At 39.8% G+C, this 24,567-nt stretch overlaps 2 protein-coding genes and 1 long non-coding RNA gene across 6 annotated transcripts in view; 2 read left to right on the forward strand and 1 right to left on the reverse strand.

Annotated features, from left to right (window-relative positions):
* The window catches only part of LOC110973847 (uncharacterized protein ZK1073.1-like), a 34,219-nt gene extending 26,924 nt beyond the window's left edge, over nt 1-7,295 (forward strand). For 2 of the 3 annotated variants that reach the window (XM_022224998.2, XM_022224999.2), the window contains exons 11-13: nt 336-419; nt 638-689; nt 3,506-7,295. In XM_022224998.2, the coding sequence (XP_022080690.1) occupies nt 336-419; nt 638-689; nt 3,506-3,681 (312 nt within the window). In that variant the 3' untranslated portion in view covers nt 3,682-7,295. Of the gene's footprint in view, nt 1-335; nt 420-637; nt 690-2,064; nt 3,009-3,505 lie in introns of those variants that run through there. The other variant, XM_022225000.2, reaches the window with a different exon arrangement.
* A 1,486-nt stretch (nt 7,296-8,781) lies between these two features.
* Nucleotides 8,782-14,330, forward strand: LOC110973898 (uncharacterized). Its single transcript, XR_015427526.1, has 4 exons — nt 8,782-9,897; nt 10,160-10,519; nt 10,802-10,946; nt 11,752-14,330. It is a non-coding gene; the product is annotated as an uncharacterized LOC110973898 (long non-coding RNA).
* On the reverse strand, nt 13,256-23,370 carry lhpp (phospholysine phosphohistidine inorganic pyrophosphate phosphatase). 2 transcript variants are annotated; one of them, XR_015427525.1, is made up of 7 exons: nt 22,973-23,370; nt 21,097-21,284; nt 19,442-19,598; nt 18,738-18,801; nt 17,784-17,876; nt 16,191-16,376; nt 13,256-15,953 (listed from the first exon to the last, which is right to left on the reverse strand). XR_015427525.1 is itself a non-coding variant. In XM_022225018.2 (7 exons), the coding sequence occupies exons 1-7, from the start codon at nt 23,098-23,100 to the stop codon at nt 15,857-15,859; spliced, it is 819 nt and encodes a 272-aa protein (XP_022080710.2). In that variant the 5' UTR covers nt 23,101-23,365; the 3' UTR covers nt 13,256-15,856. The 2 variants fall into 2 exon arrangements, 1 of the variants encoding a protein (XP_022080710.2); XM_022225018.2 differs by having other exon boundaries at nt 16,285-16,376; nt 22,973-23,365.
* Nucleotides 23,371-24,567: the final 1,197 nt, after the last annotated feature.

Genomic DNA, 24,567 nt, shown 5'->3' on the forward strand with positions numbered 1-24,567 from the left:
ATTCTCAAGTCTCTCTCCTCTGTCTGAGGCCCAGCTGTTTTCTTTCCTGCCTGTAGTTGTGAAATTCATCACATTCCATGCCAAGCATCCTTTAAATTGTCCAAGCCTGTTCTGAAAAACTCTAGTCTCTCATCAGGTCGAGAAAGTTTGTAATTTTTGATAAACCTGTCATAATGGTGTGGTTCTCTATGTCAGCGTCAGATTAACAAAGAGATTAACAAACAACTTAGAAAAGAAAACATGGCTCATTTGCACTGAATTTTTGCGCAGCTACTTGCGACCATAAATATCACCAAGATTTATCCAATCTATCTTCCATTTTCTCTACCTCACAGGAAAAGGTATTCAACTTCTTGCCCAAAGGTAACAAGACACTCCTGAAAGCAGAAGATGTAGGCGGTGACATCAAAGAAGAGCATGTGAGTACCGAGGTCTCAAGGGAGACCTCTCTTTTAATGGAGGGAATTGGTACACCTATTTCAAAATTCAGCGGTGGTTTGCTGCCTTTAAACTGAAATATGTAGGACTTACTCAGTTTGTCAGTTCTTGTCATCAAATGGAAGTAATGAGTTCTTGCTTCCGAGATGCGAATGAAGAAATTTCTCAAATAGTATTTGTTTTTGATTCCCCAATGCAGCCTGAAAAATTAGCCGAAAGCATGCAGTACTTCATCCAAGGGATTGGTGGACGTAAGTATAAGACACTTCCCTTCTCAACATTTAAAATCATTCTACAGTTTCTCTTGTTTCCAAGACGTGATTGTCTGGAAGCCATGGCACAAACTGTAATTAGACGCTTCAAACTGAAAGGATATATTGAACTTAAAATTATTGATTACTTTAATTTATGATTACTTTAACCACATCTTGAAAAATTCCACCCCAAATCCCATGAAACTGTGTCCGTGTAAGCAGCATTTGGATTTCTTTTCAACCGAGTTTGTTAGCTTAACCCTGCTAATGCTCACGGGATAAAAATTACAAGAAATGTACAGCAAAGAAAGTTAATCGCAAGCAAAATTCCCAGGGAGACGGGATCAAGGACTCTCATCCACATGACATACACAGAAGCTGTGAAAAATGTAACGGGCAGCTGTTGTGCTTTCTCTTTTTGATAATTCTTTCATGAGCTTTCAGGACAACATAAGCAGTGTTACTGAGAATGTTTTCCAAACCCAAGTTTAGATGGTGATTTTGAACCCTGGAAGACTCCAGTGGACTTAGATTTCAAGAGGGGAGATCTTATGAAGCATCTAACCAGTGACAAAGTTTGTCTTGGCAAATATTTCAGCATCACTAATAGATTTTTTCCTCCTGCTTTTCTTTTGTTCTCCCCCCCCCGCCAAAAAAAAATTCCATGTTTTTTTGCATGGCTCACATGTTTTTGGGGTCACCGCCCTCTCCATGCTTTCCAATAAAATTTCCCCAACAAATTGATTTCTTTAACATCCTTTCCCATCCTTACTTCTCTCTCTGTTTCATAAATGATTCTTCAAAATGTATTTATTTTTCTTCTGTTTTGTGCAAATGTTGAAATACATATCCTACAATTAATTTTTTGTTATTACGATTTTTTTCACATTTTCTCTACCTTGTTTTTAATCATTTGACTTTCCAACTTGAAACGCTTGTGTACCGGTATTGTATGCAATGTTTTACCTTTTTTTCCTTTTTTGGGGGGGGGTGATACCTTCACATCTGTTGTCTTTGACATATTGGGAAAAATGGCACTGTAAAATACACAATTTGGCAACACTTTTTATACATAATTCGACCTTCACAAATTCTAAATTTAAAATTGTAAAATATTCTTGACACTTTTAAAATTGTCAACTACAAATTTTGAAAAAAAAAATAATTAAATTAAAAAATCAATATTAATGTTTATAATCGTGTTTTAAATGCACGACTTACTAACAAACCCTCTGCAATTCATAATTATTTTATTTGCTGTTTCTGGCATGTTTGCAACCCCCTAAACTCCAACATCTGTCCTCGTTTGGTACTCCCTGTCTATCTTTTCCTGGTTTGACTTTGTTACAAAACAAAACCCCAAAAAACCCAGTCTCTGCCATTCCCCTGCCTCGACTGGGACGAAAGGCCTCACTTGGAGAAACGCCTAAAATTCCCCGCCAATGCAGTATGGATTACGGACTGTAATTGGCCCATCTTGACCACCGGGATGCCTGCTTTACCCAATTAGAACCTGTGTCTTAGGTGTACATAATTCCTAGGACTAGTTATGTAATTCTGGGGTTCACGTAGGTGTCGGACATAAATTTTACTGTAAACGCTATCTCGACGTTGTAAATTTGAAGACCCTTGACATGTGTTTTGACACTTGTTACTCGTTCATTTGTGAAATCTTGAATTTTCCTTTTAACAATTTACATGTATATGTTCATGGGTCCTTAGTGTTACATACTTTTTCTCGTAATCTTAAGTTTATTTCTTGCAGAGCACTGATAAAAAAGTTAAACCTTTCCTTGTTCATTTATTATTTTCATTTTGCCATCAATATACAAAGCATCCTTAAAAAGAACTTTCTTTCATTTTGAGTTTCCTCTTTCTTAACTTCATTCTTAGTGTTAGGTTTTTCACTCAAATTTTATCTTTTCATTTTCTCATATCTTGTTTGAAAAAGTTATCATTTTCTGCACTGCAGACTTCTTTTATTTCATTGTACACTCCTGATATACTATGACGGAGCATTACCTTGTGCATATTTCTTTATTTAAATGTTGCTCTGGCCTTCATTACTTGTGGATCAATAGACTGATCAAACCTCAAAGCAGTTACACGAACCATCTGCTTTTTGCTGTGAAAAAAACCCAAAACAAAAAAGAGAGCTGTTGCCTTACAGTGCTGGACATCTTTGGTATGTGGTGTGAATAGGATGATTGACTCTGGGAGCCTGGCAATCAATTTTTTTTTCTCCCGGAGAATATTTTCAACAATCTTTGGGTACTTTTGCCAAAGATTGTAATGTCAGACAGGTTGAATTGAGCCTTCAATTTCACCTGTGTCTCAAGTGGATGCAGATACACTTTTGGACACTTTATTCAGTGGATAGTGACCACTGCTTGGTTGTAGAAGTATCTCTGTGATGAGGAAAATGATTCCCCTGAGCACCTTTGTGCTCATGTGCATTGTGAAAAAGGGTAATCTCAGCACGAGAGAAAACTTGGCACTCGTGGGTTGAGATGACAACTGGGCTAAAAATACTCAAGATTTCAAACCCAAGGTTGACACTGAGATAGATGGAAGTGCCAACTTTACTCAGAAAGATAGCTGTTACTGCACTTGATTGAGGACTTTGGAATACATGTATACGTATGATTTTTTTTCTCCCGAAATCATATCCTGGCACTAGTTGTTCATGTGCATCACTCATTTTTGATTACTACCGATCGTTGGTGTTCCAACTTTTGCCCATTGTTTGCCATCTTGCTATGTTATCCATGATTCATTGAAGCCATTTGTTTTGTGCTTTGTGTTGCATGCAGTACCGTCGCTCCCGCTCACCCGCTTAGGCCGAGCAGCATCCCTCGGTGAAACCCCCAAAGAGAGGCGTTCCCACAGCAAAAGCATGTCAGAAATGGACCAGCCGCACCTGGACCAGCACCTGAGGAAGACCGACCATCACCAAACTGAGCAGGTGGCTGACCAGGCTGCCCAGTGATTTGTTTGCATTCACGGTTTTGATTTTTTTAAACCCCTTTTGGATGTCGGCCCAAAAATTCCAATTTGGACACATACTCAGCACATACAAAATTAATTACCAAAAAAAAAAAAAAAATTGCCATGTTGTCCACATTCCCATAGACGAGAACAAACATATCATAACCTTAAAAGGAATAAGAATACAAGTTCTTGCTAAGCACTTTTGCCTCAGGTCAAGGTAAATCAGGTCTAGGAGAACGGGCATTTTATCACTCCCCAGTACCACTGATTTCTTGGTTTGATTCAACATCATTCAATCATAAGCCAGAATTTCTGTTTCATTTGTCAACACTTAATATAGCATTTTGTTCATCCCAGTAATGACCATTTTACTTTCAGTACTTTTCCTTGTCGCAAATTGGAGACGGATTCCATATCTTTGAATGAACGCAACCCTTCATTTCATGTTTCTTGCTTTGTAGCATTCAAGACCATAAACCAAATAGTTTTCCTGGCTGATTGTTGTCTGTGGCTACTTTTTTTTTTCTTCATGTTGTTTCAGTTTTAGAGGATTTGGGGCTGGATTTGATGGATTTCTGTGGTTTCTTCATGAGCCAGTGTATACATCTCTTGTGTTTTGTTCTTTTCATTTTTTTAGCTGTCAAGTGTTAATTTGTGAACATTTCGTAGTGTGGCTGGCTGCTTAGTAGTGGCAAACAGTTTGCTGAATGTTGTCATAATTCGTCTCCCTTGTGTTGTCTAGGCAAATGGCACTGTATTCACCAACATTTGTCAAAGGTTTTGTTTAAAACTTGGTGGATTTCTCCCTTTTTGCCAAAATAAGTGATTTATATGAATAGGTTTATGAATTGAGTATATTTAAGAAAATTTATTTGAAAAGAAGAAAAATTGTCTGTGATCTGAAATGGAATTGTTGAAATGTGATTGCATCAAAAACATATTAGGTGAGTTTATCATCTGCTAGATTGTGAGAAATGACAGTAGCATAGTTTTTGGTGTTTTGTTTTTGCTTTATTTTATTATTTTTTGGGGGGCAGCACTTCTGTCATTTTTATCTTGTACTTTTTCAGTGGAAAAGTGAAAATGTCTGTTTTCTAGGTAACGCTGTGGCAAGTGACTATGGCCAGACAGGTAAAGATGTCAATGTAGAAAATGAATTGATTCTCTTATCAAAAGTTTGGTGTCTCAACAAAATCAGTAAATATCAAAAACGAGGACAAAGTATATGATCTGTGAAAATTGATTGATAGGAGCAATACAGGTGTGTAGGATAGTCTTGTAAAGATTTTGCACATGAAAATGGCACCATTTTATTGCTTCGGCTGTAATGCTGGAAAGTTTTAACTTGCTGAGTTACTCGAGAAGGTGAATTTATAGCTACGCACAAGGTATATTTCCATTACAAACATGTTACAGATAACACTGTTTACACAAAGATGCAGCAGTAATGGAAAATAATAGAGACTGTCAATGCGTTCTCCTTCATTAAGCTGCCATTTGTCAGGACATTTAATGGTAGGCTGTATCAGCACAGGGTTTCCATTAAAAAAAAAGGAAGACATGTTTCTGCTATGTGTAGTCAACTAATATTTCAGTTACCAACTCACAAATGTTGTGCAGTGGTTAGGGGGATGATTTCCTCTGGAGTCATATCCAAAGGAGCTTCAAAGTTGTGGTAGTGTTGGGAACTTTCAGAAGGGGAGTTTACATCCTACGAATCCCCAGCTCCTTTATGCGCAGTCACCAACTCTGTGGCGGTATACTGACTGTGGTTAGCGTAAGGAATCACTTAGTGTCAAGGCTATGTAACAAGTTGTAGAGAGAGTACTTTTTAACCAATGTGATTCGTTTCTTTGAAGACTAAGTAGAGTTGGTAATACAAACCTGTGCAAGGAATTCAGAAAGGGCAGGCTCAACTCCTATAGAATTCTGGAAACTGGGGGATTCTGTTGAAGGGAATTTCAGTCTGTGATTATTAGTTGGCAGCTTATACAGCTGTCATAACTTCTTCAGCAAGTTCACAAATACTTCAACAGCCGCTAGTTAAAAAAAAGAGCAACCTGTCTTAGAAAAGGCCATAGAAATATTACTCGGAACCACAGAAGGTTGGAGAAGTTTATCCATGGCAATAACCGGTGATAACCTCACTCTGAGAAGTCATCAAGAATGACCTTTGCCCCCCTGCAGCATGATGGACTGGTGCTGCATTTCTGTTATGTGCCCGTTTGCCATCAACAGCTCTTTACAAGTAGCACACAAAGGATAAACTGTGGTGGGATTTTTCATAACACAGCGACTAGATATGCTGTGATATTAAGGACCGCTGCCTGATAGTTTTCCTTTTTAAAAGAAATTACTTAAATCCTTGATGTTGACATTACCAAAGTCAAACTTTGTGAGTGTTCAAGCGATGAGGCAAATGTTTGGATACAGAATAGCTTGGCATGCGAGTTAAACATAAAGACTGCCTGCCGGCAAAAACTGTTTCCAATCAAAAAGTTCTTAGATGAGAGGCACAAGCTTTCACATTTCTTAATGTGAATGGCATTGAAAACCCAAAGTTTCATGAGCATGAAGATTGCTTATGCAAGATGTGTGTGTTTTTTGGAGTGGGAATTGGCACATGTATCTGATGCTTTAGGCTGAGCTTGTAGAAAATATTCTTGAAAAGGTGGTTCCTCTGGTCACCACACTGCTGGCAAATAGATGTACATTATTGTCGACAAAGTAATGTGAATTCAAGAGAAAAAAGATTTGTTTATTATTATTACAAACTGTATGTTGGTGAAAAGTATTGTAAAATACGTTGAAAGTGTTACAGTAATTGCTGTTGGTTGCCCTTCAGGGAGAACAACCACTCAAGCATCAATGAAAGCTTCATATGCAAGGGGACCACTCTATTCTACTTTTTGGAATTGATCAAGCAAGATACGTGAGCACCTGGCTTGAAATGATTTTGGCCAGATGGACTTTTTTTTTTCTTTCCCAGGCACAGTTATACATGTATGTCGTAATTAATTGGACAAATGGAAACAGGAAACAACTGGACATCGTCAAATGTTAATGTAATTACTTGTCAGTTTTTGTTCTACATTCTTTGTTGTCATTTGCGATATTTTTCCTTTTGCATTGATCTCATGAAGGCAATCAATTTCTAAATGTGTGCATGTAATAATAACAACCGTTCGTCCAGTTGTCATTGGTCCATCCTTAACAAAAGTAAAAACAATGGTTTTTACAATTTTTGTAAACGTTGCAAACAAGTTTTAAGTTGTACAAATAAATTTAAAGGATGCAAAACAAAGTGGGTGAATACAAATTTGATTGCTAAGAACCGGATGTTTAATGATGTATTAACCAAGTTGCCCGTTTGATAATATTTTGTTCCTGTTTGGATAACTGTTACTGTTTAAGCCAATTTGACTTGACCTTTGACACTGTATGGAAATAAGAGACCTTTTAACGATCTACATCAGTTGACAGTGTGTTGAGTACAAAGGAATTACCTTAGTTACTGCTATGAGAAGGACAGTAGTTTTTGGTTTAATTAATGAACCAATTTATCGAATGCATCTATAAGAAATTAATAAAAACTATTTTCATCATTCCAAATTACTGGTGCAATGCTTGCCACTATTTTAAAGAGTACATTGGAATGGTTTATTGCCCAAACTATTATTTTGGCATAGTTTGGGGAAAATGCTAGAATCATAAGGTTAACCCCTTAAAAATCTTCCCAGAAATTTCGACAAATTTTGTTTAAAACCATAAGGTTTGCCTTGCATATTGCATTTGCAAAATGTGACAATCTGTGCACCTTTTAAATTTTTTCTTTTTTCTTGAATTCTGATTTTAGACATCAGATTAACCATGCAAATGTATGAACATCAAGTGAGTGAAAGATCCAATTTAAAGCGGTAATTTCATAAGTTTTTAATTCAACTTGTTCCACATTTTGTTGATAAATGGGTTTTTCCATATACAGTAAACTCTGACGAAGTCGGCATCACGTAATTGTCGTATTGTCTAAATCGGCCTTTTGACTATAGTCCCGATCGTGTGTAATGTAATTCCATTGAAAATCTCATTTCTATGTCGGCATAGAAGTAACTAACTGTTTACATTGCGGAACCAGTACCTGAATACGGGTGTTTCACAATAGTGCGCCTCCAAGAGTTTGCAACGCGTTGGCCAATCACAACGCACGAAATTTGTCGACCGTTTCCGAACACGCATTGGGTCGACAAATTTCGCGCATTGTGATTGGCCAACGCGTTGCAAACTCTTGGAGTCGGACTATTGTGAAACGCCCACACTCGCAGCGCTCCACAAAAAGCGGTCAGACATAAGCGCGGCGCGGCCGGCGCACCAGGTGAAGCGCTCCGTGCGTGACGTCACTACGCGAAACTCACGCTAAACAGAAGGATACACCACTGAGCGGGTCAGACGCGCTAGAAAACAACACGTGGTAACGGTGGCACACGTGTGTAGTATACCGTGCATATGCATGGTGGAAGGCCTTCCTCCATACTGCCACTGAGCCGTGAGCGCACGGTGGTCGTTTTAAGCGGTTTATTTTTGCGACTTCGTGTATCATCGTGACAACTTGTAAGAAATTAGTCTGTGACTCTGAGGAATCGCTGGCACACCTACCTGCCTACGTGATATGGAGTAAGTACATGTACAATGTATTTTGCTCTTATTATTCTAAACTTATAATTTACAGGAATGAAATTCATAGGCCTGGCTTGAGACCACGGAGAAAGGAAAAGACTAGGGGTAGGACTAGGATCAACACTAGGCATGCCTACAGTACGTGTACATGGCCCGCTTCTGTGAAAATAACACGTGAGAAACTTTAGTAGACCTATGCCCACTTAGATTTTGCACACATCTTGCAAATTGTTTATCCCTCCCAAGCAAGTACAGTCGTTGGGGGTGATGATGTGCTCACCCTGCTCACGTGCAGCTGTGATAGGCCTACCGCCTACTACTACTTCCTACTAGGCCAGCCCATTATAAGCCCAACTTCACTTTGGCATGCTGTGCATATTTGAATTTTCGAAATGACTGCATCAGGATGATGTAGATCAGCAACTTGGACTCTACGAATTGCCTTTTGAAGATTCCAATATGGTCCGGCGACACATGGCAATGTTAACACAGTGTATACTCATCAGTGTGAAGTGGCCAACTTTGTCTGGAATCAACTTGCTCTAAGTCAACTCCGTCTCAGGTCAACTTAGTCCCAAGTCAACTCGGTCTCAAGTCAACTCGGTCTCGTAAACTCTGGAAGGCAGTGTGAATAAAAATCTTCCAAGCTAGTTTCAACACACTTAGTTAATTACGCAGTTTTCAAGAGCTATACATGTAGCTCTTAAGGTTGCTCTCATGTGAAAATTTGATTGAAAAAGTTGAATTTGCATCACCGGTCATGATATCTGAATCCCGTATAAACAAACATGACTGCAAGTCACACAGATTAGTGACTTCAAAACATCCTGCAGGAATACCCCACAGTTCTTGGGGTAAACCTCCTAAACATGGCAGATATTTTTTCTCCATCAATCATGTTCATATTCTCAGCCTGGACCTCTCACCTAGCTCAGATTGGACGGTATTTTCGGTCTTTTCAGTTAGGGTTATGTACATGTATGAGACCTGGGTGGGACCATGAGAGGGCACAATTTTCCCAGCAACAAAGGCTCCTCTGGTGGGAACTGCACCACAGGAGACTATGAAGTACACGCATCACGGTTGCGTCACTACTAGGAAATGAACTCTCCCCACCAACATGCATGACATGGCTCTTTTTGACCAATGAGGGGGTGCTTCTGCTCAAGGTGGATAGACCTACATGTACATTTCAGTAAGAATTCCATTTCACTTGGAAGTTGGGAATGGCAGGGGAAAAGTATACATTCTTGGTTGTCTTCTCTCAGAAACAAGATGCTGTGCAAGAACAGGTTTTGGATTTTCACAAAATGGTGTCAGAATGACCGAAACGAGTTATTAAAAAAACCCAGAAGGCTTCTTGAAGGATAATATGCACCTTGATGATATTGGAAAATATGTTAAAGGGAGGTAGATTCCCTCTCCCCTCCCCCAGCTCTTTAGGGTAAAATTCAGAGGTTCTTCAAGAAATTTCCACTTACACAGCCAGAGTTTTCACAATTTGTTTAGTTGAGAAAGCAGTCACTGGGTATCTCCTGTTGTTTGTACATCTGTAAACTGGTTGAAGATGGACCTTTTCCGAATCAGCCGGCTTAGGCTGACAGAATGACACAAGTCTGTGGCAAATGACTGAAGCCACTCACTTGTGGCTTTAATCATCTAGCCTCAGCCACACCTTTTGGACATCACCTTAAAACCCACAACTCTGCTGGGGACATGCCCAAACTAAATGTACATTTAATAGAGTGCATACAGACATAACTGTTACCTTTTTGTTACTGTATTTTTGCCAGGTGTTAAAGGTGATAGCAGAGTGGCTGGTCCCCTGCCTGTGGGCTCATCTTCTGACATCATGGCCTGATAGAGTAAGGTGATAGCAGAGTGGCTGGTCCCCTGCCTGTGGGCTCATCTTCTGGCATCACTGGCCTGATAGAGTAAGGGGATAGCAGCGTGGTTGGTCCCCTGCCTGTGGACTCATCTTCTGACATCATGGCCTGATAGAGTAAGGTGATAGCAGAGTGGTTGGTCCCCTGCCTGTGGGCTCATCTTCTGACATCATGGCCTGATAGAGTAAGGTGATAGCAGAGTGGTTGATCCCCTGCCTGTCCAAACGCAACCATTAGCACAACCACCCCAAGCACCGCCCTGAAATAGTGCTCAAGGTTAGCATATTTTTCTGCTAAAGTTAGCCCGATTTTTCTTCTGTGTTAAGAAGCTCCATGAAATTGGGCCCTGACCCCACCCAGCCTGTTACACCCTGCACTCCCCAGCACTGTATGGTTTTACGGATTTAACAGTGACCCACAGTAAGAGTCTATGTGGTGATGGGTTGAAACATGGATGTTTTGCTCATTTGAGGAAAGAAATATTATTACAGTGTGACTGAAAAACCTTAGGTGACCTTTTCCTTTTGGTTGGTTTTTGTCATTTTTCCCTGTGTTTAGATTTGGCAAGGTCTCATTGCCAGGTGAATGTACTGCCATGGCTGCTGCCTACATGAACGTTGAGGGTAGCTAGCGTCATGGTGCAAGTGGACTGACCAATGATATCTCCAAAGTAAAGAGGCAGGTTACATCATAAGTAGGACAGGTAAGAGTCCTGTGTTTCATATCATTGCTGGCTTTCTGCAAGGATGAATCTGGGAAGGGGGAGGGGCCAATTGGGCTCATGTCCTAAAAAGGAGCAAAAACTGTTTTCTTTTGAAAAAAATGCAAGGATCTTTTTGGTCTATTTAATTTCCCTTCTTTTGAAAAGTGAAAATGTAGCTTAAACCCTCAAACAATTTTAAAAATTAAATTTGGCCCCCAGAATCAAATTTGTCCCCTCTCCCAGAACCAAAAGACAAAAGGGACCATGTTGTAAACACTTAACAGTATTATCAGTCACCATCCAAAGTTTCTGATTTGTATCCAACTCCTACGAGTTGTGCACACTGTTGAAATATTTCTGCCCACACTTTTGGGATCAATCGTTTTCTGTAGGAGCTTTTGGTCCATAGATATTTTAGGTTTGTGGTCTTCCCTGATTGACGTTACAGTATTACTGTAAAACAGCGCCCTCACTTGTAGGGAAAAGGGAAAGACAATTTTAAGTGTTAAAAATGTCACTTTTTGATTCACTAAATCCTAAAGGGGTGTCTGGAAAAATATTTTTAACAAAGCGTATCAATCAGAAATGCTTTCAGAAGTAATGGGTCAGCAGTGTCAGAGGAATCCTTTTGTCATAGTTCATTTTCTGACATGAAAATGAATAAAAAGCAATAGACACTAACAGTTTATTTTATGAAATAAAAGGTGTAAAAAAACAATGGGCGTACAAGGATCCTATAATTTTTGAAGAAATGTCTCAATTTCTGCTGCAACTTAGTTCCTTTTGTGATTAATTTCTTCCCCAGACCTCCTCATACGAAAGCTGTGGGTATGCCCCAGGAGAAGCAGACCATGATGCTGATGAGAAGAGCGCCCTCGCATTCAACCTGGAGAGAAGGAAGGAGGAGGACAAGATCCTATAGGACTTCACAGAGATGATTCATGGGAATGTCAAGGAGAGGAAGTAACTCAGATAGATGGCAGTCCACGCCTCCATCACTGAGGAGGAACAGTTTCCAAGATTGCATGAGGGATCCTCTTCAGAATCTTAGGCATTGATTCACAAAAAGGCAAGGAAAGGACTCAGTCTTCTCAGAGATGCAGTTCCTTGCTTCCACCTTAGTGATGGAACACGTCTAGCTGCATTTGTACACTACTCAAAGGACCAAAGGATCATACATAGTGATTAATAATTGAAACATATGGTATTCATATTACAAACAATGAGCGTCACTTAAATTGGCTATTTTCTGGGATCAAAACAAGAAACTTGCGGTACAGAATACTGAAGTCTTTCGACACTGAAATAAAACTTTGGTCAGCACCTTGCCAAGGTCCTTTCGATTCTGAAAATTATGCATAAAAATTGAGTTTTAACCAAGTAATGTGAGGGCGCTGTTTATGAGTTAGAATGATATCGTGGTAATGTGAGGGCACTGTTTATGAGTATAGAGAGGTCCAATATTTAAGTAACTTTTCCTCAGAATGTCCTAAATTTAGACACATACGTGTACATCATTTTACCACAATAGGGTTGTATAGCACTGGCCAGTCTCATGTCATTGCCCCCCCCCAAACTCTCTGAGACACTCCCAGTCTCTCACCCCCTTGCCTCAGAGTCATCCCGTCCTTGATTTATGTGCAAAGAGAGTGAAAGGTGGCCATTTTGAAGTTGTGCAATACCTGAGCAGTACACATCACCCAATGCTTTTTGACCCTTCCGGTTAATTGGGCTCTGAAACACTACAAACCAATTGCATTGTCTCACATTCTATGGTGCTCAGCCAACCATGAACATGAGCTTCAGTGTACAATAAGTAAAGTCAATGAGGTACTCACCTGAAAATTTTCAAAGACAAATGTCTGATCCTTTAATTTTTTGAGTAGTGTACATGTATATTGGTATACAGTACAATGCTGCTATAATGAATAGGGAAGGGTCCATTCACAATGCTTGGTGTAGCATACCTCCCAAACTATTGCAATTTCAATGGTACTGTTGCAATCGGCGCATTTTCATAGGCCTAAAAATCAAAATGTTCCGATTTCCATCAAAAAGGGGGAAAAGTTCTGGCAAAGAGGGCGCTGTTTGCTAAAATAGAGAGGGTGCCATTTCCTATGTTGAAATGTGTCTATGTTAATTTAAAACAAATTTGTGATGTTCAGTAAATGTGTGCAGAAAATTTGGGAGCCAAGAGGCATGTTCCGTATACCGCATTGTTCAGTATTGCGACATTGTACTGAAGAACTTACATCTAAATTATTCATGACTAAGGAGGTACTCTGTAAATTGAATAGACAATTAGTCAGTTTCCTGGAACAAAGTTCCATGTGCGTTTTGTATTTTCCAAGTTGTACATCCACATTGCCATAGCATTAGAAAAAAGTCTTTCACTTAAAATTATCACAAAACTGCAAATTGTTGGCTCAGTGTTGAAAGGTCATTACTGCAAAAATGTAATTTTTGAAAACACTCCAAGGGCCTTACTCTGTGCACGAAAGAAATATTTGATTTAAACAGTTTATTTTTTAGTCATAAAACTATTTTTTGCAGCCAACATGTTTAAATTTTAACCAATTCTGTTTCCCAAATTAATGCCTAAAACAATATTTTTCACTTGACACCTTTTAGTGCATTCTAAGGACCTTTTCGCAATGACATGAAATTTGTTTCATTTGAAAATATTACCTTACAAAAATCCTTTGTGTGTATGTCAAACAATCACCATTTAATGCTACATGTATAACCAGTTAATTTCTATTTGCGAGTGAAATAAATGCTCATTTAAACTAGCAGAACTTGTTTGTACATGTATATCTATTTGTAAAACTGTAGTACTTTGCCTGGTGACCCTTCTCCTAATCTGGACCATGGTACACTGCCAGAGTTTAACGCACATCTGTTTCCATCTTTAGAGTTTACATTGCAGCCCCATCCTAAGCCCTGCCAGTTTTCTTCCAAGCTCCTTATATAAAGTTCCCTCTTCAAGCCTTTTAGTCTCAATCTTATATGGGCTACAATAAACCCAACTGCAATATGGAACATTAAGAAGCTATGTCCTTCAACCTCATGGGATCCTCAGAGCTCTAATACTGACAGTCCCATGCCCTCAGCCATCCACTCTACCTTCCTATCAGCTCTCAGACTTCCAGCCCCTAGGACTTCCACCCTTGCACATCTCCAGTACACAGTTTGGCTGAAAAATATTCTAAGTCCAAACAATGGAAGGTTTAACATTTAGAAACGAGCACATTTCATCAAGAAAGTGCCGTGGCATAGTGGTTAAGAACACTAACTGCTATGCACAAGGACCTGGGTTCAATCCCAGGTGGGCATGCACAATTTTGTTAAAAAACTTAGTAAAAAAAAAAAAAAAAAAAAAAACCTCCTTTTCCGGGGACCCCGGGATTTGAACCGGGGTCCCCTGGCCTGGCAGCCAGCTAGCTAACCACCAGGCCACAGGCCTCTTGATAGATAACATTTCGGAACTTATATTTAAAGGTTAGGATTGCGCAATATCAAAAAAGGTCAGGGGGCACAGAACATTTGCATGTATTTAAATAACAAACAGAAATTTCAATATGTTGAATGAAAGAGCATACACAAAATATTCAGACCTTGCATGTGTTTCAGTATATTTCAGTCAGACATATATCTGCAAACCTTTATATTTATGCTTCCAAATGTTCAATTTAATATCATGTATGTGTCACTAAAACTTCAACTGTGTTGGTTGAAACTTGAACACATTACTTGGCGAAATTAGAAGCTAGGATTGAAACATCAGGTCGTATGAATATATGTGAAACTTCTAACATTGTCAACTGCAAATTTTGACAAATAATTAAATTAAAAAATGTTTACAATTTAGTTTGAAATGCACGACTTACTAACAAACCCTCTGCAATTCATAATTATTTTATTTGCTGTTTCTGGCATGTTTGCAACCCCCTAAACTCCAACACCTGTCCCCGTTTGGTACTCCCTGTCTATCTTTTCCTGGTTTTACTTTGTTACAAAACAAAACCCCAAAAAACCCAGTCTCTGCCATTCCCCTGCCTCGACTGGGACGAAAGGCCTCACTTGGAGAAACGCCTAAAATTCCCCGCCAATGCAGTATGGATTACGGACTGTAATTGGCCCATCTTGACCACCGGGATGCCTGCTTTACCCAATTAGAACCTGTGTCTTAGGTGTACATAATTCCTAGGACTAGTTATGTAATTCTGGGGTTCACGTAGGTGTCAGACATAAATTGTACTGTTAATGCTGATATCTTGACGTTGTAAATTTGAAGACCCTTGACATGTGTTTTGACACTTGGTACTCGTTCATTTGTGAAATCTTGAATTTTCCTTTTAACAATTTACATGTATATGTTCATGGGTCCCTAGTGTTATATACTTTTTCTCATAATCAAAAGTTTATTGCAAGAGGCACATTTGCAAATTTGTTAAAGATCTCAAATTCTGTTTCTAGACATAAGATTAACCATGCAAATGTGTGTACATTAAGTGAGTGAAAGATCCAATTTGAAGTAGTAATTTCATATATTCTTAATTCAACCTGTTCCACATTTTGCTTGACAAATGGGTTTGTCTATGCAGTTAACTGGTGCTTGTGTAACTCACTCATACCACTAGACTGCATGTTCCAGCATACTTACATCCTCTGACAGCAAAATCCCTTGTTTATTATTAGTGTAAATGTTTTCAAGTCACACCCCGACTAGGTCAATTCTGCTGCTGATTTCACACCAATTTCAAAATCCAAAACAGCGCATCCAGAACCTGCAATTTGTCAGTCCAAATGCAAGGCAAGGCTTCAGAGCACGTCTTGTGAGCTGGTGTATCGGCCTCGGAGAATTTCATCTTGGTGTGGTCAACAGACATGGCTATCCCAGCCTCGCATCACTGAGCATGGGCTTTCAGGAGGATATCAACAGCTTGGGCCAGGTTGTCTACGAACCCGTCTGGTCTGACAGTAGGGTGATTCTCATCAGATGGTCTGTATGGAGAAAGCCACAAAAAACACACCAATAACCAATCTGTTATGGAAACAAGTGTTACAACGGCCCCATTGCATCAATCGTTAAAGGGCACCCATTAAAACCTGAACATTTCCAGCAAGCTCACAAAAATAAATTGACAAAACAACATTTTAATGCGGATGAAGGCCAAAACTTTTAAAGTAAGGATTTTTAAAAGAATGTTTTAGAAAAACACTACTGGACATAATACCTACAGTTTCTGGTTTCCTTTCAGTATGTGAGTATGCGAGACTCTCTCCCATCATCAACTTTTATTATCAAAGTCACTCGTTGAAACCCCATCCGTACCTGAATTTTCCAGTCCTGACTTGAACGCCCTTGATGCCACAACTCTGTGCCCCGCCTACGTCATTAACAATGTCATCGCCAACCATGAGGGCCTTCAAACAAACAAAACAACACATTCCACTCACATGCCCTCTATTCTAATGACTCATTTCCTGTCTTGACGACAAACACCATTTTCCTGATTAATGCAGCTGACCGCAGAAACCAGTGCCCAACTTTAGACAGGTTCTTAGCACAGAGAGTTGCTTACCAAAGTAAATGAATACATGTACTTATAAAAAATAGGCCATGATCCAAAAATACCCAAGACAGGTTTCCAGTTCCTTTTTTCCCTAGCTCAGAGATCTGCTAAGTAATATTTCTGACTTACCGATCCATACAACAGGAAGTGCTTTGAAGGTGAAGTTTAATTAAATTTCACCACTCTCAGTGGTGATAATCTTGGCATTCGAACAAACGCTTACAACTAACTTGGCTTGCCACTTCCATGTTAAAAAACATTGGCCTTAAGCCTGATTGCTTTTGGCTGAGGAGATTCATGAAATAAGGCTTGTTAGCAGGAAATTATTCAGTTAGAAGACTCAAGAAATTAGATGCAGCAAGTCAACCAAAGCACGGCTTGATTGCTAAATTTGACTATTTCTTGGCCCCTCTCTGGTATTCCAAACTATGTTCCATCAGCGCAAATTCCTCAAAGACCTCTACTGAGGCCAACCCTTTAAAAAGAAAAAAAATGATTTGGCAGCTACTGGCTCCTAATGGGAAAAAAAACTAGGTGCCAGCACTTTTATGAATGTAAGTAATAAATTGGCACCGAAAGAAAAATATTGTCTCCAGCAAAAGGCAGCAATAACTTTTGATCTTAGTCTAGAGTAAAACTTATGTACAATTAGTACATGCAATAATCAATATGGTAAGTTCAAAATGGTAACTTAATTAATTGTGCAGAGATTTGACAGAACTGCGCTACTAATCTCCACGCGCGGTGATTATTTATGAACGTACGTATACATGGACGTCATGTCGTCCGTAGATTCAGCATGTCACGGGACACCCTGCCGCATGAATTGTGCTATTGCCAACATTCTAAATCACAGTGGCACAGTGCACCAACAATGTATGTTTAGATCGGGAACCAACCAACATAGACTCGTACATGTACCAGAACCCCATGCAGATAGTGCATGCTAACGCAGTAAGCTTTGAATTCATGATGCGATTTGCACTGCCATTTATACCTCTTCGGAATCTTTCCGGAATTAGGAGTATATAACCATGCTTTTTGATTTTTAAGCATACTCAAAATTGTTCAAGTACATAGTTTTTGAGCTATCTTAAGTCGCAAACGGTGACTGTATGGTGAAAATATGATCGCATCGGCAAAAATTTGGCCACATTTGTGACTGATTTAGGCACTATTTAAAGTGCTGACTGTGGGTAAACAACAATGCAACAAATGAAGTTTTTAGCAAGTACTGACGGTTTATCTGACGACTTACATGTTCTGGTTTGATTCCCATGTCATTCACGGCAGCCAGGAAGAAGCCTTTATCAGGCTTGCCGACAACCTCTGCCTTGCAGCCTGTAGCATACTGAGAGAAGTACAAACAAGCTGTACTATCAAACTCTGGTCCAAAAAGCTGAATATTGTTTGAGAAATGCACAGGGTATCCTACAGATGATTGTTGCAAGAACGTGCCTAGTGACCCCCAATCCGCTCCGAGCAGAACAAAAGAGGGTGTGCTTGTATAACATGAAATTGACAGTCCTTTGGTTCTACCTCACCGCACAGACATGCAAGTACAGGTGCATTTCATGTTGAGCATGATGAGAACGCGAAACAAATTTATTCGGAAATGTATGGTCTTTGCGTACACACAAAATATGTGCAAGAGCCCAGTTGGAAAACTTAGACCCACCTGTCTTTCTTTTGCCGACATGGGGTGCACTTCAACGCTGGGCAGATTGCCACCACAACCACAATTATAAAACAACTATAAAAATTAGCATAGTGATCAAAGAAAGTACCAAAGCATGGCGTCATTTTGAACCAAGAAATGCACTACAATCCAAGGAGTACACACATGTATAAGATGAAGCATTGGTTCTCATGCTAATGGATACACACACATGTAAAAGTGAGCATTACGTATTCACTTTGGGTGGATGTAAAATCATATAGAAATTGGAGGATTTTTACAAGTTTGAATGTTTACAGGTGTTCACAACTATCAACCCTGTTCACTGAGCCAAGGTGTCAGACCAGAGACTCAAAATCAGCAGTATCAGTCTACAATCACCACTATTCATTTACGCTCTGAACCATCTTCCCCAAGGTTTGGCTGATAAGACAGGTACATGTGCCACTGTACATGAATCAGACGCCATAACCAATGGACTACGCTAATGATGTATGCTTCAAACTTACAAGAACGAAGCACCCAGAAGCTCACCTCTAATGCTGCCATGAAGCAGCCCACATCCATCATCAGGCCATCTGTTTCCTTGTAATAACGCCTGGGAAAATCAAAAGCAGGATGGTGTCAACAAAGTAGTCACGTACGTGTAGTTGAGTCAATTTCTTGAGTCTTTCAAGTAAACTGGCCTTTTTTTCAAAATCTTGGCATCACCTTCTGCCTTGGCTTCATCTTCAGATACACAACGAGAAACAGTTTCAAACATTTGATATCAAAAACCAAGTTAAATACCTCGACTTTTAGCTCAACAGAGGTGTTCCACTCTGGGACAAAATTCATCACAGGGAATCCTCAAAAAGCATTGCCGTGATTTTGAAACCCAGTGGCTCTTTGAAACAAGCCTGCGGTGTATGCGGACTAGTGATAATATCTTGGCTCGAGTTTATAGCACTACTTAACAGCCAACTTTGTGCTTACAGAGCCTTCAACTATCTCACACAGGCCACTAAGTAGTCAGCACAGAAAACATGCTTAACCCCAAAGGAGAAAGCAGTGATGCTATAATGAAAATCTCGAGGTGTGTCCAATCATCTACGTCATGCAATAATAGTTAGTCAGCAGCATTGGTTTCTATTACAGTAAGCAAAAGTTTTTGCTAATTGTTAAGCAGAGCTTTAAAGTTTGGTCCCAATAGCAACAGATGACAATGCCTGTTTGGGGACAAGGCACATGACACACACCCTTTCCCCATGGCGATCAGCACAGGGTGTTCTTGACCAATCAATATGCGGAAGGCTGCATTCAACCTGTCATAGCTGAAACCCATGGCAGCATCTCCAATCACAACGCAGTTAGGCGTTAGTGAGAGGTCAAACTCAGAAAAGTCTGACACAGCATCTGGAAAAGGATGAAATCAGTGTGGATAAATGAACTGTAAGACAAAAAAGAAAGTTCTGGTCAAATTTTAGATCTTGTAAATACTCATTCTTTACTTCACTTATAGGAGCTGAATTTGGAGGCACAATGAAAAAAATAAATTTCGCCAAAGGAAGCAGTCAAACCACCACTACTTCTGTGCTGCATGAAAAGTATTTGTCAAAACAAATCTGCTTCCTTGTTGTTTAACAGATCCCTTCCTTAACAACTATGGCCCCAGACTACTGAATGGCACTTTGCTGGTTGTAGCTAAGCGTAACACGTCTATTGGAAGTGGCTACAGTCCCCTACCTAGGGTTTACATTGGTGGCCATATGTTAAATACCAGCCACACTCATAACTTTACAACACAGCCTTCTACCTCAAATGAAGTCACTTGGTGTCACTGTTGGATGCAAATTATTGAGAAGTCTCTTTCTGAATTGTAAATGAGATACCAGAAATCTTGATTTCTAGCCTGTGGAAATTTTGGCGAGTTTCATTCATTACACGTCTGTTCATCAATTCAATTTAGTATGTGTGCATGTACTAAAATTTGGCGAAGTCGGGGTCACTTTATAAAATGGCGACGCCAGCCAGCAACTGACTATACCAAAATCCATCTGCGCAGATCTTCCACAATATGTAACAAGTTTGCTGAATTTATACCAGAGAAATAAAACCCGGCTTCAAATTTCATTTTGTGATGTGTATTTTTAATAAGTGACATTTCTGAGAAAATGGGGTGAAAGATATCAATGCAAGTTACATTTTTGAACGTAAAAAAAAGTTATTTTAAAATCAAAATTTTGAATTGTTCTCCAGTGTTTGCACACATGCTGAATATCTTGGTAATTGAAAGAGTGTTTGAAAGAGAACACCATCTTATGTTTGAGGTATTGCGAATTGTTCTTCGTTAGTTTTATCCATTTCAGTTTTTGCCCCCTGTCGATTGATGGGCGGCCGTGATTTGTGTGTACACGTACATCAACGCACGTATACGTATCCCATTCCCAATAACTTGGCAATACTACTGATGTTTTATTAGGTCTTAATACACACGGCACTTTATTTCGTTTGTTTTATTAAACTGGAGAAATAGTTTCAAAATGGGAATGACTGTGGAATTTTTCTTTCAAATCTGGTCGTGTTCAAATTTTGTGCAAGTGGGTTCATAGAATACGGTGGTCTAATGTTATCTAATCAATTCTCGGTTATCAGGTTATCTCCGTGAACTTTGTATTTTGTTAAAATAAATTATGGTCTCAATCGGCGGAAAGGGTGTCCAATGTCGTCTACCTGGAAATCCACAGTAACGTGATCACGTGCGCTTGCGCTAACTCTCAACTACGTGGTGCCTAAAGGCATGGGAGTGATGTATAAGTGTAGAGAGTGAATCTCCACATTGCATTTGCACGATTTCCTGCATTCACTTCACCTGTCTATTCTTATTCCAAGTTTGACAAAAATTACCACGGACCTGGGTGGATTAGCAGGAATGGGTGGAGTCCCCTTTCTCGGACCAGCTGGCAGGCTGCCGGGGCTGGGGAGAAGACTTCCTCCAGGCTGATGTCAAAGCCCAGCCGTCGGAGCTTGTCCACCAGAGTCTGGCGGGTGCACTGCGACTCATTGGTACAGAAACGAACCTTCAGGCCTGACGTTTTCAATCTGGGTACACAAAGTGAACGAAATACATGCACAGATATCTGTCAAGTAAAACTGTTGTAAAAAAATGTATGAGTTGATTTGCCTTACAACTGGCAAAGAGCATTTGTATGATCCCTCTTATTAGCATTAGCTGCAACAAAAACGGAAAATGTTGAAAAATTTACAAGCTGTAGCTGGGCTAGCTCAACTGTGGCACTTGTTTAGAACTGCACAAACATTATCGATTCTTATAAAATACATACACGTACAATGTTGGAGAATTTCAATATCGGAACAGTAAGTTTATGGAAGGCAGAGTTTGACACTGTGTGAGGGAAATCATAAATTACAGGATAAAATCATCAAGACATTTATTTACGGTTCTCCCTCGGGAGATCCCCTCGGGAGATTCATTTGTATACACTGATTCTGATAGAGCTTTAACCTGGTTGAGAAAAAGAGAAAGAGTTCTACACACATGTAACCTTGGGACAGATTGTGTATTAAAGTCTTTATTTATTACAGTCAAAACAGTGGTGCAGGACGATTAAAAACCAAAAAAGCAAAAAAGCAAAAACATGTACATGTATATCAACCATTTACATGTATGTGCATACATGACACGGTAGATATTTACAGTAAAAACACAAGCCAATAAGCAACACAAGCAACACAAGTAACATTAAAATTAAAGCACATGCTGTGTCTATAGCCGAGCAAGTTCTCTCTCTACCTGGCTTGCTAGAAAAAAATTCACAGCAATTTGCGACCCAAGATACAAGTCGTGAGTTTGGTCTTGGGTACCGACAGCAATATTTGCGACCAGAGAGCAAGTCGTGAATTTGGTCATGAATACTGATGCCAATATTTGCGACCGAAGAGTGGGTCGCACATTTTGGTCGCAAATATTGATGTCAACATCGACAGTTGGCAATATTCCCCCAGGGCCACCATTTGTAGGCAAAAGCAGCAGAGGAAGTTTTTTCAAGTAAATGACTTGGTTTTTTCCCTCCTAAATTGAAATTTTCTGGACATGTTTTTGCTTTCTGAAGGAATTCTTTCAAATTGGAAATGGAATCTGGAATATTCCGCACTGCGCTGGTAATGAGGTGATGAAGGAGTATACGTCGTGCCCTGTGTACCATTCTCGAGGTCAAGATGACATCACTGATTCTTGAGGTCAAGATGACGTCCCTGATTCTTGATTCTGATTGGTCAATTGATGGCTATTCCATCTTTCACACTAAAAACTCACAGGGGTAGTGTAGCCGTCTATGGAGAAAATCTGAATAACTGACTCAAACTCTCAACCTTTACATTAAATGTGCTTGAAATTTCAGTTTTTTGTGCTATAAACATTTCCCACACTGTACTGAAAAGGTTTTAGTTGGGTGCTAGGTGCTGTGTTCCTTCCTCCATGGCCTAAACAAAGAGTGGTGTTCAGTGGATCTAGCTCTGATACGGATTCTGTGGACTCCAGTGTGCCTCAAGGCACAGTCCTCGGCTGTCTCTTATTTTTGCTTTACATCAATGATATTGTATACTGGATAAAGGGATAAAGTTTTCGTTTTCCCGGATAAAGATTTTGAAAGAAAGCCCTATTAACATGATTAATCGGGACAGGGCCAAGTATTAGCCATTACGACGGAGGAGTATTCGTTGGGTCCTGATTACGTACGGCTAGCATGTCTAGTCTAGGGAAAACCCACCTTTTGACGGCTTCAATAGATCCAGCTATAGGCGTTCCGCCACCATCTCCGCTGTCATATAAGACGCCTGAAATGTCAAGAAGCACTCCCTGTAAATTGAGGCTCCATTGGTCTCCTACGTTTTGCATAATTCATTCAAATTTTACAAAATCTTACGTTATTATATGCGAAAGGCACAATCAATAACTAAACTAGTAAACAGAGTTGTAAACTCTTGAGGGCGTTTTCACATTTTGGATTGAACAGCGTAAATATCCCCTCTTCAAAAAAAATTGGGAAAAATACAAGTTTCTCGGGTGTTAAAGAAACATATCAAATAAAGGCTCCCTTCCTCATCTTTTATTTTCCTTTCAAGTTTCTGTGGCTTCACCAATAACTTTTGAGGATATTTCTTTCGAGAGATAATCACCCCTAAAACGTTGGTCGCGATGACACAGACATGCCTGTGTATGAGAACCATTTGGTCCGATGGTCTGATACCTTCAGAAATACCAGCTGGCGGTCTCCCACGTACCCTTCTATATAAGTCATCTAGTCCACGTGGTAGGAAATGCCTTCATAGTACAGAATTTGACTGATTCGGTCCAGGCAGGCAATTTTGAGCAGATTTACTGGCCTACAGCTGCAACTTCAAAAATACGAAGTTGGCACTGACATTGATCTCCATTTTAGTGTGTCCCGTCAAGGTCACACAAGGTGAACCATAACCTGCACAGTTGTGAATTCAATTAATAAGGAAAACTTGGGTAGGGCTGGGGTGAATCGCAGGTGAAGAAAACCCTTGAGGGGGACGAGATATTGATTACTCCCTTTCATAAAGTACGGAATCATACATTTTTCAACTTCAATTCTTAAAAGGGGAAAATGGATGCCACAATTAAAAACAAAATTTTACAAAACCCCCAAAAGGTGGTGTCTTGTTCACGTTATTTTTTGAAATGGCAGTATTCTTTTTTTTGGGGTGTTTGCACCATATACATTTGATATTTTTTCATTGTGGAAAAATGAATGGTGCACCTGGCACGGCATCCCGGCCAGGGATTTCTTGCAAAATGCCCGGCACGAGAAGGTCCTCAATTTTTGGCCGAGTTTTGTTTCCAAGGCGTTTGTTGCAATACAGGGAAGATCCCGTCTGACGCAACAACTGGTTGCAGCGAGATCATTACCTCGAGCCGGGGAGTGTTTTATTCCTCCATGGTCTAATATGGAACCTTGCCAAGTCCTAATTCAGCTTGTGACCACGGACGTCCTAGACCCTGGCGGACCCTCTGCAAGCTCCCGGCGCCGGATGGTCCGTGCGTAATTGCAGCCTACTGATTACCGCATATCAACAGATTCTGAGTCATCATGTTTGTGACCGAACTTTGTGTAAATCACAATTGTGTTTCACAATTTCAGGGATTTAACAACTTGAAGGCACAAGTTCTCAAAAACTAGTATGATCATGGATAATTATGTAAACTTGACCCACACAGATCCTTTTCGTGTGCGTGTGTACGTTGCGTTTGCCCGTCAAATTGCTCCGGTCGGGGAGCAATTGTTGGAAAGGCACCTTTACTCGGACTACACAAGAAGTAACAATATATAATACTGCA

This window comes from Acanthaster planci, linkage group LG13 (genome assembly GCF_054643075.1).
Source record: "Acanthaster planci isolate LZ-2023a linkage group LG13, COTS_SCS, whole genome shotgun sequence".
In the NCBI taxonomy this organism is placed as follows: domain Eukaryota; kingdom Metazoa; phylum Echinodermata; class Asteroidea; order Valvatida; family Acanthasteridae; genus Acanthaster; species Acanthaster planci.

Excerpts from the sequence above, each read along its gene's own strand:
- lhpp (XM_022225018.2), bottom strand. The coding sequence starts at position 23,100 with ATGCAAAACGTAGGAGACCAATGGAGCCTCAATTTACAGGGAGTGCTT. Across the intron at positions 19,599-21,096 it reads ATTCCTGCTAATCCACCCAG|ATGCTGTGTCAGACTTTTCT; the intron begins GTCCGTGGTAAT and ends ATCCTTTTCCAG. Across the intron at positions 15,954-16,284 it reads GTCAGGACTGGAAAATTCAG|ACCATCTGATGAGAATCACC; the intron begins GTACGGATGGGG and ends TTCTCCATACAG.